General features: G+C 46.1%; 1 protein-coding gene and 1 long non-coding RNA gene across 12 annotated transcripts in view; one reads left to right on the top strand and one right to left on the bottom strand.

Annotated features, from left to right (window-relative positions):
- The window catches only part of LOC119565769, a 25,007-nt gene extending 8,718 nt beyond the window's left edge, over positions 1–16,289 (bottom strand). The window contains exons 1-2 of one of the 2 annotated variants that reach the window (XR_006289523.1): positions 15,185–16,289; positions 11,479–11,940 (exon numbers count right to left, since the gene is read on the bottom strand). This is a non-coding gene — a long non-coding RNA (uncharacterized LOC119565769). Of the gene's footprint in view, positions 1–11,478; positions 11,941–15,184 lie in introns of those variants that run through there. The other variant, XR_005224656.2, reaches the window with a different exon arrangement.
- BVES (blood vessel epicardial substance) overlaps positions 9,936–16,427 on the top strand; it is a 54,044-nt gene continuing 47,552 nt past the window's right edge. For 4 of the 10 annotated variants that reach the window (XM_043542714.1, XM_043542713.1, XM_043542712.1 and 1 more), the window contains exons 1-2: positions 10,726–10,818; positions 16,104–16,162. In XM_043542714.1, the coding sequence (XP_043398649.1) occupies positions 10,741–10,818; positions 16,104–16,162 (137 nt within the window). In that variant the 5' untranslated portion in view covers positions 10,726–10,740. The other 6 variants (XM_043542719.1, XM_043542718.1, XM_043542721.1 and 3 more) reach the window with 6 other exon arrangements.

The raw sequence follows: 16,427 nt of genomic DNA, 5'->3' as shown, positions 1-16,427 counted from the left end.
TTTATAGAATCACCTTCCAAATTCTAGCTTTTAATTTTTTCCCCCTCCATTATCATCTGCTTCTTCCTCTAGTTATCACTTAAATTGTCTTTTCAACATTTTCTTCCATTTTTCTTTTCTAGTACCTCTTTGCCCTGCTGGAGATTTTAAACATTTCCCATCTGACATCTTTCTCCCTTCATAATAAAAATAACAATAGGAGAAAAGACTGGGAAGAAGGGGCATAAAACCTGCTTGCTTGTGACATAAAATCCACCATCTGCATGTTGTTGCTGACTCCAAGAAAGTGAATTACTTTCTATAAGACTAACCACATAGGCACAGACTCCATGGGTGCTCTGGGGCTGGAGCACCCACGGGGAAAAAAATAATGGGTGCTCAGCACCCACCGGCAGTCCTGCCTATTGCTCCTTGCCCATCCACCAGCCAGTCCCCCCCCCCCTCCCCTGGAGGCACGGTGGGGGAGGTGGAGGAACAGGGGTGGGGCATGCTTGGGGGGGGGGGGGGAAATGGGTCAGGGGGGTGAAGTGGTGGTCAAGCACCCCTTGGCAAATCACCACCTCTGGTTAACTGTACCAAGATTAAATATTTGGGGGGGCTGGGGGGGGGACTATGTTATATTGGAGTTAAAGTTAAATGCATTTTATTATGTAAGGGAGAAAATCCTTAACAGAACATTGTAATTTTAAGACACATATCTAGAGGCCAGGAAATTCAAAACTAAAGTTACACTTCCCAATAAACACTGGAACGTAAGGAAATGCAGAATTAAAATAAGCCTAACAGGGTAATAAAATATTCACAAACATTTGTTCTAACAGAATCCCATAAATTCACTTTGACCGTATTCACAGTTGGTTTGCTCCACACATTCATTTTTGTTCACAAAAATGTTTGCAGACAGATAAATTATTGTGGATGGTCATTAATATGGATTTGAATGAGGATTAGCACCAAAAATGTTTGGGTGGTCATCTTAAACTCCTTAGGTTTCGGAGTCATCCAACAAGGGAGCAGGAAAATCCTGATTAGTTCAAAAAAATGCTGCCAAATCTGCAGCTGCAATGACCCCAGAGGAGCGGGAGCAAGGGGTGCGGCCACACTCCCTGTCTTGAAGTGGTTTCCACCATATGCAGGGTTTACAGTTTGGTTCAATGGCTCTCAGCACCCCCCCCCCCCCCCATACAAATTGTTCCAGTGCCCCTGAATGACCCTTCAGAAACGTGACCTCCCTCAACCAGGAACAAGTTGAAATGCTAATGTGTTATTTTAGTGCTCATGTCACAGTGTTATGCAGCATGCAGTAAGAGCTGCTTCATGCCGACTCAAAGCAATATGGTGGTAGTAATTTGAGTCTCTGGCAACTGGGATGTTTCCCCTGGCTTCTCAGCCCTAATTGGGACACATCAAAAGTTCCCCTCTTGAAAACCTTTATCCAATATTCCCTAACTCTCTCCAGAAATGTGCACACAAACTCTGGACAGATTCACTACTGTTTCCCCACCCTTACTGCCAAGCTAGCATGGCAACAGGTAGTGAAGGCTGCACACTGAATCCTGGCCTTGTTGGCTTCAATAGTTTTTGATGGAGAGTTTTAGTTCTTCTTTGAGTGCTTGCTCATGTCCATTCTATATTAGGTGTGTTTCCTAGAAGTTTTTCCCTTAAGAGACTGGCTCTGGTGCCCTCTGGAGTGGCACCCACATGGCATGGTATAAGAAGCGCCACCAGCTCCCCCCACCCTCAGTTCTTTCTTGCCGCCAGCGACGGTGTTGTAACGTCTGCTGCTTTGGCTAGCGTTAATTGTTCTCCGTTCTTGCAAACTTTGCAGAACCTATAATTTAGTTGTATAAACTTAGTAAGTGAATTAGTTACCCTTAGTAGTAGTTCTTAAAGCCTTTATTAGTCCCGAACGGGACTCAGTCTGGGGATGGGGCATGCCCTAGTCCCCAGGCTTCAAGCCCTGTGATTGCTACAAGCAGCCCCTGTCCATCCACAATCCCCATAGTAGCTGTCTTAGGTGCTTGGGTGAAGGGCTTATAAGTGACAGGTGTCATTTGCAAGTCCTTCAAACCCAGAACTAAAAAGCATGACAAATGCCTTAGAGCGCTCCTGATAGAGTTGGCAGTCACTCCGGCACCAGAGCAAAGATCCGTCTCGGCACCAAGCACCGCAGCATCGGTGCGGAGTGCCCCACCGGTGCCGTCCAGAGGCCGGCACCATTTTCCCCCTTCATGGCTCTGGCCAAGAAGCTGAAGAGGACTGTGAGGGGACAATCTCCTACTTCCTGCAAAGGAAAGGAGAGGGCTGGGGGCGAGCCAAGACCCGCACTGGACTGCTCAATGCCCTCTCCAGGAGGTCGGGCCTAAGCTCAAGGTGAGAGGTGCAGCCCATCTCATGCCTTGCCTGAGTCCCCAGACATTGACACAGGCCTCCATCAGCTTCAGGTGCCATTGACATCTGAAGCCCTGCAGGCAGTTCCGGAGATTCTGATGCTCCCAGTGCCACCTGCACCAGTGGTACCCAGGTCATGGGGTAAACCCAACTTGGGACCTCTGCATACGTCCCCGCCTCAACAGCGCCATTCCCCATCGCGAGGGATGTCCTGCCACGGCTCGGCCATCTGAAGCCATCATGCTTCAGAGCAGAGAGACAGGCCCAGCAGAGCCCTTTTTGGTCCCCAGACCTTGTGCACCAACAGCGGGATTTGAGGCGTACCTCGTCAGTAGCCGGGCGTAGACCCACCGGGGTACGCACCCCTTGGCAGGAGCACCGAGACCGACCCCTCGCGTGGCCAAGAGCTCAGTATGATCCTGGGACCAATTAGAGGACTGAAGCCACCGGTAACCAGCCTGCTATCATTGGTTTCCAAGACGGGGATCGCCATATTCAGGAATATCCTCCTGGCAACTGGCTCGTAATAGCTCCCAGTCCTGCTCGACATCCCGGTACTAGTCCGGTAGCTAAGGTGTAGATCACCGGGTTTCTAACGCCAATTCGATGAACGCCGTTGTTCTCCAAGGCCCAGACCAAAATGTTCATCTCGCTGTGCCTGGAGGTAGACCTGTCCGAGCAACTGGCCGCTGCTCCACCCAATCCTGGTCACCTGGTGGCGACCAATCCGATTATAGCTCTGGCACAGTTCCCTGACTGCGGGACAGCTCCGATGTAGATGGCGGCATAGTCCTCATCAGCATCAAAACCTGTCCCATGGCCCCAGACACAGTGGCTGGTGCCATGTAACCCATGGAGCCCTTGGGGGTTCACCCAACCTTCCCAGGCTGCCCGTTCAGTGTTGGGAGCCTCAGACAGGCCAGAGGCCTCGACATCCCAGACCCCTCCAGTACTCGAGGCTTCCAGGGGAAAGACCTCACAGGTCCAGGATGATCCAGGGGAGTAGCCTGCTGGACCACCAATGGTCGTCGAGGATTCAGCTGTGGCTGCACTGGCCTTCCTGCTGAAGGTGGTATCAACGGTCCATCTGAACAAGGACATCTTCTTCCCTGTGCTCTGTCCCAAACCGCACAAGACCAGTGAAGAGAGGCATCTTCGTGCACTGGACGTCCGAAGGGCCTTGGCTTTTTACCTAGAGCATACCAAGCCTTTCTGTAAATCAACTCAGCTCTTCATCACCACAGTGGATAGGATGAAGGGCTTTCTGGTGTCCTCACAGAGGATTTCCAACTGGATCACCTCTTGCATATAGACCTGTTATGATCTGGCGGGGGTGCTGCCGCCGCTGATTGTCAGAGCCCACTCCACTAGTGCTCAGGTGTCCTCAGCAGCATTCCTGGCACACATCCCTATCCAGGAGATCTGTAGAGCCACGATGTGGTCCTCTCACCACACGTTCATGGTGCATTATGCCATCATTCAGCAGGCCAGAGATGATGCTGAGTTCGGCAGAGCTGTATTGCAATCTACACGTCCATGAACTCCTACCTGCCTCCATTGACACTGCTTGGGAATCACCTGATATGGAATGGACACGAGCAAGCACTCTAAGAAGAAAAGACAGTTACCTTTTTCTGTAACTGGTGTTCTTTGAGATGTGTTGCTCATGTCCATTCCATGACCCACCCTCCTTCCCCACTGTCAGAGTTCCCAGCAAGAAGGAACTGAGGGTGGGGGGAGGTGGCGGCACCCCTTATACCGCTCCAGAGGGCACCAGATACTGCTAAGGGAAAACCTTCTGGAACCAGTGCATGTGGTGAGCACATACACCTAATATGGAATGGACATGAGCAGCACATCTCAAAGAACACCAGTTACGGAAAAAGGTAACTTTTTTTTTTTTCTTGAGCTAGCCTTGCAACCATGTGATTTAGGTGACCGATTGTTGAGAACAAAGAGCAAAAACTTGAAGCAACAGTTTCAGAAATTCATTTGTAAGCAATCCGTAGGCTGGAAAATGTTCAGATAGATCATTCCTTGAACAATTTCAAATACTGGACAAATCTGTAAAAATCAGATGGTTCACAGATAATTCATGAACAGGAAAAGGGGCTTAGTTAATCGAATAAATTGTCTGTTGTGATTAGTTTGCATAGCTCTGTCAAGCTTCCTCCCCAACTCTGAACTCTAGGGTACAGATGTGGGGACCTGCATGAAAACCTCCTAAGCTTACTTTTACCAGCTTAGGTTAAAACTTCCCCAAGGTACAAATTAATTTTACCCTTTGCCCTTGGAATTTCCACTGCCACAACCAAACTTTAACTGGGTTTACTGGGAAATGTAGTTTGGACACGTCTTTCCCCCCAAAATCCTCCCAACCCTTGCACCCCACTTCCTGGGGAAGGTTTGGTAAAAATCCTCATCAATTTGCATAGGTGACCACAGATCCAAACCCTTGGATCTGAGAACAATGAAAAAGCATTCAGTTCTCTTACAAGAAGACTTTTAATAGAAGTAAAGGAATCCCCTCTGTAAAATCAGGATGGTAGATACCTTACAGGGTAATTAGATTCAAAACATAGAGAATCCCTCTAGGCAAAACCTTAAGTTACAAAAAAGACACACAGACAGGGATAGTCATTCTATTCAGCACAGTTCTTTTTCAGCCATTTAAAGAAATCATAATTTAACAAATACCTAGCTAGATTACTTACTAAAAGTTCTAAGACTCCATTCCTGTTCTGTCCCCGGCAAAAGCAGCATACAGACAGCCACAGACCCTTTGTTTCTCTCCCTCCTCCCAGCTTTTGAAAGTATCTTGTCTCCTCATTGGTCACTTTGGTCAGGTGCCAGCAAGGTTACCTTTAGCTTCTTAACCCTTTACAGGTGAGAGGATTTTTCCTCTGGCCAGGAGGGATTTTAAAGGGGTTTACCCTTCCCTTTATATTTATGACAAGCTCTAATACCAAACAACCTTTCCCTGCCCTCATAGCCCCATGACTCTCTGATCCCTTCAGATTACATATCTATCTGTCTGTCTACTATCACAGGGGTTCTCAACCTTTTTCTTTGTGAGCCCCCCACCCCTCCCCAACATGCAATAAAAACTCCACGGCCCACCAATGCCACAACAACTGCTTTTCTGCATACAAGAGCTGGGGATAGCAAGCAGAGCAGTTGCCTAGGGCCCCATGCCATAGGGGGCCCCACAAAGCTACATTCCTCAGGCTTCAGCTTTAGCCCTGGTGGTGGGGCTCGGGGCTCAGGGCTCCGGGCTTGGCCCCTGCCTTCAGCCCCAGACAGTGAGGCTTTGGCTTTCTGACCTGGGCCCCAGCAAATCTAATTCTGGCCCTGCTTGGCGGACCCCCTGAAACCTGCTTGTGGTCCCCTAGAGACCCCAGACCCCTTGTTGAGAACCACTGTACTATCATACTATTATCACAGCTAGTGGACCTGTTAAGTTTCTTTGAGACTAAAATTCAGCCCCTGACCCTTACTTTGCATCAATCATTTGGAAAATGATTTCGAAAACAGCAGGATCCTGAATCTATTACACAGTGTTTTATATCTCCCATTCAGAACATGCTTACAGAAACACAAGTGGTCCTTTTCTAGTGCACAGAAGATGCCATTCCTTCAGACTTCTAGTAGCCACTTTTTGATATGTTGCCAAACCACATACATTGTAATTTCTCTATTCCACTTTTTGAGGAAAGATCAAATTGTATCTCAGTGCATGCTTTTATAATTAGCTTAGTTCGTTCAACCCCTAAAAGGTTGCAGTATTATTTTTCACCCCCATGCAATCTCTTCCCAGACAAATTTCCTTCTAATAATAAATAATACATACAGGATGTTTTTTTGATAAATCCAAATAGTAGATAGATGTTTCCTGGATATATGACACATAACAACACCACACAATGACTGCTCCCTTCCTACCTTGTCCTGACCATTCTTTCTTAAAACTGGAGAAAACCCTGGTTACATTTACAAATGTTGCCACTGTTATACATTATTGTGTGCCTGTATAAAACATTTAGGGTCCAGTGTTAGAGCAACTTCACTTGCAAATTGCCCATTCACTTTAATGGGAATTTTGCCCAGAAATAACTGCAGGATTGGCTCCATTATAGCCTCTTATAGAATAGCAATATAATTTAAGTCCTAAATAAATTTAGGGAAATTACTTTGTTTTATACACATGAATATGCTCCTCAACACTCTGTAAGTAGGCGCACTGGTCTGCGAGTCAAGAGATCTTGGTTCTGTCTCCAACTCTGCCACTAACTTGCTCTGTGACCTTTTCAAGAGACTTCATTTCTCCTTGCCTTTGTTTCCACCCTCCGCTCATTGTCTGTCTTGTCTATTTCAACTGTAAGCGTAACCCTTTTGGGGTTTACAGAGCATGGCTCCTTTAAGTATTTTTCCCAGGTGGGGGGGAGAGTGCTGATTGTTCCAGGAGTTAGTGCTATTGTTGGAAAGGGGGGGCGGAGAGCAACTGCAGCAAGCCAGCCCTCACAGAGCGAAGCAGCCAAGAACCTGCCTGAAGCCTGGGAGGGGCAGAGTGGCCGATCCTGGACATCCCAGGACAGGAGCAGGACAAACCGGAGCTGGACCCAGTATCACTGCTGCCCAGAGCTGTATGGGGCCGTGAGTACTGGGCTTGTGACTTTGCATCGGGAATGAGGGAGGCTGTTAGCTAGTTAAGTGGGGAGGTGGTCGCTCTGTGTAGCTTTGCAGAGAGCGGCAGAAGAGGGCACTGGAGGGGTTTGTTGGGGAAAGTTTGGCACTCAAGATGACCTGGAGCATCTAAGACTCACCAGTGGCTGGAACTTTATCCAGGACTCCTGAACTGTGTGCAGACACTTTGCGCCATGTCTGCCCTTTCAGACTGTGCTACCACTGGGCCTGTGGGGCCTTGAATTGAATGCAACCCTGTTTTATCGCTCCCTTATGTTTCCCCCTGTTTTTCTCCTTTCATCCCTCTGTTAATATTTTCCTTTCCTATATTCATTGTACTTTTTGTGCGTGCATGCGCGTTCTGGAGGGGAACAAGTGTCCCTGGGATGGAAAGGACTTTCCCTGCTGCATTCCTGAGTGCGCCTTCTCTTGGCCAGAGGTGCCTGCAGAACAGACTCCATCTTGGCCACGAGGGTGCTAACGTTACATAAGTGTGCGGTTTTTTTTGTTTGTTGGAGCAGTGGCTGTTTGCACAGTGCCTAGAACAATGGGACACAGATCTCAGTTGGGACTTCTAGGAACTACTGTTAATATACATACATACTATTATTCCTATACGTATGAGGAAACAAAGACTTTATGTGACTTTGCCAATGGTCACAAAGCAGGTCAGTAAAGGTAAGAACGGAGCCAAATCATTTTGTTTTAACTAATGAGGCCACATTTTCTGCCATAGGCCATTAGTTGTAGAGACTATCAGTTAGAGCAGGGGTGGGCAAACCAAGGGCCACATCTGGGTGGGGAAATCGCATGCAGGGCCATGAATGTAGGACTGGGGTAGGGGTTTGGGGTGTGGGAGGAAATGTGCGGTGAGGGGGAGGGTGCAGGAGAGGGACTCAGGGCAGGAAGTTGAGGTGCAGGGGTTTGGGGTGTGGGGTGCAGGAGGGGGTCAGGGTGTGGACTCCGGCCCAGTGCCGCTTATCTGGAGCGGTTCTGGGGTGGCAGTGGTGCACAGCAGGGCTAAGACAGGCTCCCTGTCTGCCCTGGCCCTGCGCTGTTCCTGGAAGTGGCCGGCACCATGTCCCTGAGGCCCCTAGAGGAGGGCGGGGGCAGAGGGCTCCGCGCACTGCCCTTGCCTGTGGGTACCTCCCCCGAAGTTCCCATTGGCCACAGTTCCCCGTTCCCGGCCAATGGGAGCTGTGGTGGGCAGTGCCTGCAGGTGAGGGTAGTGCATGAAGCCCTCTACCCCTCCCTTCCCCCAGGGGCCTCAGGGACATGGAGCCAGCCGCTTCCGGGAGTGGCCTCACGGGCCGTATCCAAAGCCCTGACGGGCCGGATCCAGCCCACAGGCCATAGTTTGTCCACCCCTGAGCTAGAGAATTGAAGAAACTATTTGCTAGAGAGCTACACAGACTTTTATAGCTAAAGAGATATGTGAGAGAGAGAACTCTAGGCAGCTGTACAGACTCTTCAGTACAGGTGGGCCTAAAAGTGCACCAATTCAACTAAATTAATCTGGCTAAACTGGCACAACCCCTTGAGATAGGCACACTTACACTGCTTTAGTCCTTTGCCTATAGCAGTTTAGCTTGCACTTGCAATATTTTTTTTAATAAACATAAACAAGGGTTAAACCAATTTAAATGCCCCTATATTAAGGCTTCACCTTGGTTTAACTAGTTTGGTTTTAAATTAATGTAATTAAACTGGTGCACTCTTCTAGACTAGACAAGGCCAGTTTTAGAGAATGCTCTCTAGTTAGCTGTGGAGACTGTTCTCTTTTAGCTATACTGTATAGACATTGTTAGATTTTTATTGATAAATGTCAATTTCACTGTATGCAGTGTTGTTATAGGCCAGCTGGTCCCAGGATATTAGAGAGACAGGAGGGGTGAGGTCATGTCTTTTACTGGACCAACTTCTCTTGAGGATGGAGGCAAGCTTTCTCCCAAAGAGAAGTTGGTCCAATAAAAGATATGACCTCACCCACTTTGTCTCTCTAATTTCACTGCACACCCACAAACATTTTTTTCTGTGGATAATACTTGCAATTTACAAGACAGGCAAAATGAGAAAAATGCAGCTTGAGAACTTATTTAGAATTTGATTTACTATTTACTTTGTGTATTTTGACATGTGATGTTGACCTTTTTGTGTTTTGATGCTTTTATAAAGCTTTAGCTTTTTGCCTCTCAACCATCTCCTATTATTAAACAATTACTAGTTGATCCCCCCCCCACATTGTCTGACCCCTCCCCAAGCTCTCACAACTGTAAACATTTAAAATCAATAAATATGAGGCAAAAAATGCTTGAAAATGAACATGGATGTTATTCCATGGAAGTCATAAAAAAGGACTATGGAATCCTGCCAAGCCCAATTCTACACAGCTCGGTATGGGGGGGCAGGGGAGGTCTTGGGGCAGTGGTTAGAAGAATGTATACAGTGGTGGTGCTGAAAGCCATTAAACCAAACTGTAAACTCTGTATACAATAAAAACAATGAGGAATTCAGTGGCACCTTAAAGACTAACAGATTTATTTGGGCATGTGCTTTCGTGGGTAAAAACCCCACTTCTCCAGATGCATGGAGTGAAAATTACAGATGCAGGCACTTTTTTCAGAGTAACAGCCATGTTAGTCTGTATTCGCAAAAAGAAAAGGAGTACTTGGGGCACCTTAGAGACTAACCGATTTATTTGAGCATGAGCTTTCGTGAGCTACAGCTCACTTCATCGGATGTGAAGAGAAGGGAGTTACCTCACAAGTGGAGAACCAGTGGTGACCAGGCCAGTTCACTCAGGGTGGATGTGGTCCCCTCCCAATAACTGATGAGGTGTCAATACCAAGAGAGGGAAAATTGCTTTTGTAGTGAGCCAGCCCCCTCGAGCCAGCAGGTCCTGCCTCCCCTCCAGCCCCTCCGCCATGGGGGTGTGTTCGGTCTGGAGCTAGAAGCGTTGTTGTCCCAGTCCCAGGGGACTGTGAGCCTTGGGGTATGGAGTCAGTATCTGGGGCCCCTGGGGGAGACTCAGCACGGGGGAGGCGCAGCACAGCAGGCCCCCTCACTCCCAGGGCAGGCAGCGCGGGTACTTGCCCTGCCTTGGCCGGGGGCTGAGCCGGGACCGTTCTCTGCCCCTTCGCAGCCCCGCGGCACCGCCCCCTGGCGGGCCCCGTCTGCCCGCCGCCCTCGGCCCGTCTTACCCCGCTCCCGGCTGCAGCAGCTGTTCAGTGTCTCGGCCGCCGGGCAGCGGCTGGTGCCCGTGGGAAGCGCCTGCGCGCTGCGGCCGCTCGCTGCCTGCCCCTGGCGGCTTCCTGCCTATTTTAGTCCAAGCGGCCGCGGGTGGCAGCTGGTGCGGGGAGCAGCCGCCGAGTCCCAGCGACGGCGCCCCGGGGACCCTGCGCGGGGCCAGGTAAGGGAGCGGGGCAGACGCACCCCTTGCGGGGGCAGCTGCTCTTTGGGGGGGTCTCCGGGCAGCGGCGAAATCGGAGCTGGAGGCACCGGGCGAAACTTCCCCAGGGAGACGCGCCCGGGCCAGCCCCAGCCGGGTGCAGCCCCCGCCCGGCTCTGCGGCCCCTGCCCGGACACTGGCGGCCCCGAGCCCCTGGCGGCCTCCGCCCTATAACCCCCATGAGCCTCCCGCCCCCTGGTAGGTCAGCTCTTACTGAAATGGCTTTAAAACAAATTGTATTGAAAGCCAAGAGAGGCAAGCAAGACAGCATTATTCAAGTGGAACCTCACTTACAAGTGAGTATACACCGCACATGAGGTTGCAGGATTTAGTCAATATTTGATGACAGTTGAGTGACTTGAGCTTCTTCAGAACACGTTTTCTTTTCCCAATAGAAGCTTGTTTAAATTCGTTTGGTGTAGGACTGGTTCAAATAGGCGTACTCAAGACATTTGTGTAGTATTGTAGTACTAGCACATTTTTTAAGGTCGCATCAGTATTTCCATGTTTTAGGGGGTTGCCACTCTTGTAAAATATGCTTTGCATTAAAACTTCGTATGCTAAACGTTATAGGAAAAGTCATCATAATCTGATAATATTTAGTATGTTTGGACACCACTCATCTTTTAGGGATTCCACCATAGTGTTTTAGATTGGCAAGCAGTCCTGCCCTTGCTGTAGTGGTCCTAAGACTGTGGAACACACTCATCCTTGAAATGAGTCCCTTCATCCCTTCCCACTTTTAAACAATGTTAAACTTTCCCCCCTAAATATATAGGTTTGAATAGGTGGTAAAGACGGCATCATTTCTCCCTCCCTGTTTTTTCCTTTTAGGTAATCCTAATCTTAAAGGGTTTTTTGGGAGGGAGAGTGTGATGTGCCTAATTGTTGAGCAGCACCCTGAGTGACTTGATAGGACGGGTGCTTTAGAAAGAACATTATTTTATTATTATAAATGCAAGTGTTCAATATCTTAATTTTATTGTCTCTGATTTAAGACACGTATTTATAGTTTTTCCATATTGTGAATTAAAATTAAACTTCTGTTATTTTGAGAGAGAGGTTGAGGATTACACAGTGACAGTTATAGATGGTTCCCTTAACAGATCTTTTTCCATGCGTCTTTGTGTTATGTAACCATAACACAAATTTGTATCTGCAGTTAACACCATTCCCAGCACGCATCTTTACCATTATGACTGTTGATACTGTGAGCAATATGAAGAATTTAACATTGATGCATTTTCTTAATACATAGAATGAACATACTGTTAATTTGTATCAAGAACATTACACAGCCCAAGGCTAACAAATATTTCAGTATAGAGACATTTTAATCTAAAGGGGTGCAGGGCTTCACTTGCATAGCATGTCCAAATACATGTTTTCTTCACATTCCTCTGTTTCTCCCTTCAATCCTATTTCAGGAGTAAAAGAAAATTAAACTAAACTACAACACGCCTAATTAGAATAGCACTAGCGGTCTGTTTTCAGCTCTCAAAATTAATAGTTACAGGCAAGGCTCTATTGCGAGCTCTATTTGCTGCAGAACCATAGCAAAGTAGACTGAAGAAAAGTTCTAGAGCTAGATTTAAAAAAAAAAAACCCTGAGGCCCAATCCTGCAATTAGATCCATGGGGAGCAATCTGTATGGATACAGTTGCAGGACTGGTAATGCAGGACCAGATTTTTAAAAGGTATTTAGGTACCTAAAGACTCAGATAAGATTGATTTCAGTAGCAGTTAGGAGCCGGGGGCTAGCCACCTAGAGCCCTTTGGGGATCTAACTTCCACTTCATGTGCCTAAATCCAAAATTTAGATCCACAAAATCCCCACTCAGCTGCCATCTAACTCTGAAGGCAGGCTCCTGAAGTCCCTAGGTATATAAAATTCCCTAGCCACCTAAATTTCTATCAGTGGGCATATTCAAAGCCACCTAATCCCTGATGCCCAGAGCCTGATTTGTACCCTAAACCCTAACAGAACCCTCAGGCTGGGAACACCAAGTCTATCTGGTAAGCGTGCTATTGGATCAGGTCTTGCACAAAACTGCCACCCTTATATCCAGTAGCCCAGTGGTAGGGCAGGGCAATCCCCTGGGGAGTGGGAGACCTGGGTTTAAATCCCTGCTTCAAATAAGGCAGAGGTGGGATTTGGACCTGGGTCTCCCATAGCCTGGGTAAATGCACAAACTCCTGAGTTATTGCATATAAGGGTGGTAGTGATGGCGGCGGCGGCAGCAGCACATCTTCTGCCGAGAAGGAGCTCAGGCATCTCGCTCCAGGGGACAGTTCATGGGTATGAATCCTGAGCAGAAGGAGGTGCCTCCATCCAGCCTAGATTTAGGCACCTGTGTCCATTAGAGGAACAGGGGGAGGCCATACCCCTCGTGGCATTTCCAACAAGTAGCTTAAAGTAGCTCCTGCTCGGAGTGCTGGCTTTTGTGGATCCTGTTCTTAGGCACCTAACTTTCCCCAGGCGTTGCATAGGGAGCCTAGGCACCTAACGCACAGCTAGAGAGTCCACTAAGTGGCAGGGCACCTAAAAGTCATATACCCTGCATTGCAATGCCTAAATCCCCCTTGTGGATCTAGCCCCTGGGCGTTTCTGAAAATCTCATTATCTGCATCTCTAGCTGCCTAAATATCTTTACAAATCCATCCCTTTTAACATATTTGTGTAACATATTTAATTCAAAGTATCTTCACTCTTGTTGGTTTAATATTGGTATTAATATTCTGACCACTTTCCAGACAACACATAAACAGGTTTTCTTGTTGATTATAGCATCTTGTAGTAGATTTAGTGAGACATTGTCAATTTAAGCATAAACATCCAATTTATTTTCACTGTTTGTTTATTTACTACTTGTTTTTCTCTTAGCTCCCATAGTGGAAAAACAATGAAATTGGTTTAATTATAAACAAATTGAGTTTTCAGTCTCAGATTCTGAGTGCCGTAAACTGGGAGAGAGTGTGTGTTTAAAAGCAATTGTTTTAATTTTGAATTTTAAAAATGTATCAAACATTTTATTAAGTTTTTTAAAAAGCATCATTTTACAAAATTTAAATGTTGTGTCAGATTTAAGTTGACAACGTTCCATCCATTTTTTCCAAATACACAATAGTTTCTGAAGATGAAATTTTATGACTTCTATTTAAATATCAGTTTTAGAGGCGTTTTTGTAAAGAATATATCTTTATTACAGTTTATGTTAACACACTATGTTATAGTTCAAATTACACTATTGTAGTAATCTTTCTTATAAGCAGGAATCCTAGTTTTCCGTGATAAAAAAACAAAATTCTCTTATAAACATAAATCCACATTTTTCTGCAATTTAAAATGAAATCTGACAGCTGGAGCCCTACCTCCCTGGGCTGACAGCCCGAGTCCCATCTCTGTTTTTAACAAAAAAAAAAAAAAAAAAAAAAGGGGGGGGGGGCAAATTCAGCGTTTTTTCCATGGATTTCTAGGATCCCTGCTTATAAGTAAGCTGAATTGAAAGCACTAGAAGCTTGATCTTCTGCTCCTTAGCTTCCCATTTACTATGAACTTTTGGTATTTTGAAATACCGAAGGTCCGAAAGTGAAAACTAGATATGGATCCTTTGAATAGAATTTTTCATGTTTGTGGTTATAAACAAGTTAGGACTGAAAGATCTGAGCTAGGACCAGAGGAAAAGATGTAAGTTTCAGAATTATGTCTAACAATTTATTTCCTGTAACTATCTATGGATAAATACCCAGATTGCATACCTAGTTTAAGTAAAAAGAAAAGGAGGACTTGTGGCACTTTAGAGACATCCTCTAGTTTAAGTAGTATCTCCATCTGAAATTAGTGGGCAGTCTTGTTTAAGACCCAGTGGCACAATCTGTCACTTTGTAGATAGAGTAAATCTATTTCTGCAGGCACTTAGAAGTCTGTTTATCAGAAACAGCCTTCTGCTATCTGTCAGTAGCACTCCTATATCTGTATGTCAGTAATAAGTCAACTTGAACTTTAGAGGATTAGACAGCAAGATTTTAAAAGGAAAACTGAGCCAGAAGTTAGGTTTCTAAATCCTTATTTAGGCACCTGTGAAGGGGTCCCACTCACCACACGTGCACCTGGCTAGACCTGGGATGTAAAGAATGTATGAGTGTGGTTTGGTGGTGTGACAGGTTGAACCCTCCCCTCGCGGTGTCACCTGGTGTGATGGGACACCACAAAGGCAGACTATTCTGCCAGCCTGGGCCCCCTTTTACCTGGTCTTGCTGGGCTAGGCTCCTCAGCCTTTTCCAGCCAAGCACACAGACAGGGCCACACCCAGCCGCACAGAGAGACAGAGAGCCGCTCTGAGAAGGCTCAGCTTAAGGGGCTTGACACAGCACCCAGATGTCCACCTCCCCTTGGAGTACAAACCCAAAATTATATGAAATTTGCCTCTTCCCTCAATGTGGAAGAGGGTGTGCACAACTTCTTGCCCCCCCTCCCCCCGTTAGAAATCACATAAACTGGGTTATATTCTAAACCAGAAATAAATGTATTAACTATAACAGGTGTATTTTAAGTAGTTAAGGCGGTAACAGACAGAACAAGGCAGATTAATAAGAAAATAAAACAGAGCATGCAAACTAAGCTAGTGTCAGTAAAGAAACTGGTTACATGTAAGTTCTCACCCTAAATGTGATTCTAATAATCTTCTTCACAGGCCAGGTGCCCTTCCAGCCTGAGGACAGTTCTTTCCCCCAGTTCAGTCTTCGTTGCTTCCAGCAGTCATCTTGGGTGGGATAGCAGGGGAGAACTGACTACCGGGATTACCTCACTCTCCACCCTTAAATAGGATTTGCATAAGGCGGGAGTCATTTGTTTCCTAGTTTGACCCCCCCCACCCCACCCCTCCAGCTTCTCATGGAAAAGTACAGAAATTCAAGATGGGTTACAGTATCCAGTGACATGGTCACATGCCTCTGTAGGGTGCCTGTAGCCATTCTTCACAGACTGACCCACATGTTCACAGGAAGACAAAGCTCTTTTATAGTCCATTGGCTCTTGCTGATGGGCCTGAGCACTCAGGCTTTTTCATTGTTGTATCTGAAGTTGTTAGCAGGGGGTGTTGCCCAAAATAACATAGTTGAAATATAGATACATAGACAATATTCCTAATTTCAGATACGGAAATGATACATGCATACAAATAGGATAATCCTATTCAGTAAATCATAACCTTTCCAACGATACCTTACAAGGCTCATCTTGCTTAAAGTACAACTTAGTTATGTCATATTCCTATCACAAGCATATTTTCGTAAAGAATATGGAGTATAATGTCACAGGAGGGTGCATGAAAGAGCAAGGGAATGTCTGTACAGGATTTGTTACAATGCATACTCCATAATGTGTTACGGGAAAAGAGTGTTTACTCGCTGATGCAAACGTAGTTCATTAATGGGAATCAAACAGAATTCCATATAACCTTTTATATTGCAACCAGTAGATGTCCTAAATACTTAGCTGAAAATAAGATTTACTTTACTTTCTTTTAATATGAAATGAATCATTGTTTCTTCAGTTGAAAAATTAATCTTTGTGTATTAGGTATATCAAGTTGCTGTCAATCTTGATGAGGAAAGGCTGTCTGCAATAGGCTTAAAAAAGGTAATATCTTCCCAACTTCCTTTTCAGTTAATCAGAGTTATTTAACTGTGTTTTGGAATGATATTGGCTAAGGGAAAAAAACTTTATTGCTTCTTTTTGTTGTATGAAAAAGGCCTACAAGATTAAAGAAAACAGTGAAGATTTTTAGCTAAGGGAACAATTTACCAAGGTTCGTGGTGGATTCTCCATCACTGGCAATTTTTAAATCAAGATATGTTCTAATAATTTGTGCTGAGAAGTTCCACGGCTTGTGTTACACAGGAG

Source organism: Chelonia mydas, chromosome 3 (genome assembly GCF_015237465.2).
Source record: "Chelonia mydas isolate rCheMyd1 chromosome 3, rCheMyd1.pri.v2, whole genome shotgun sequence".
Classification (NCBI taxonomy): domain Eukaryota; kingdom Metazoa; phylum Chordata; order Testudines; family Cheloniidae; genus Chelonia; species Chelonia mydas.
This window is presented reverse-complemented; position numbering and strand designations above follow the sequence as displayed.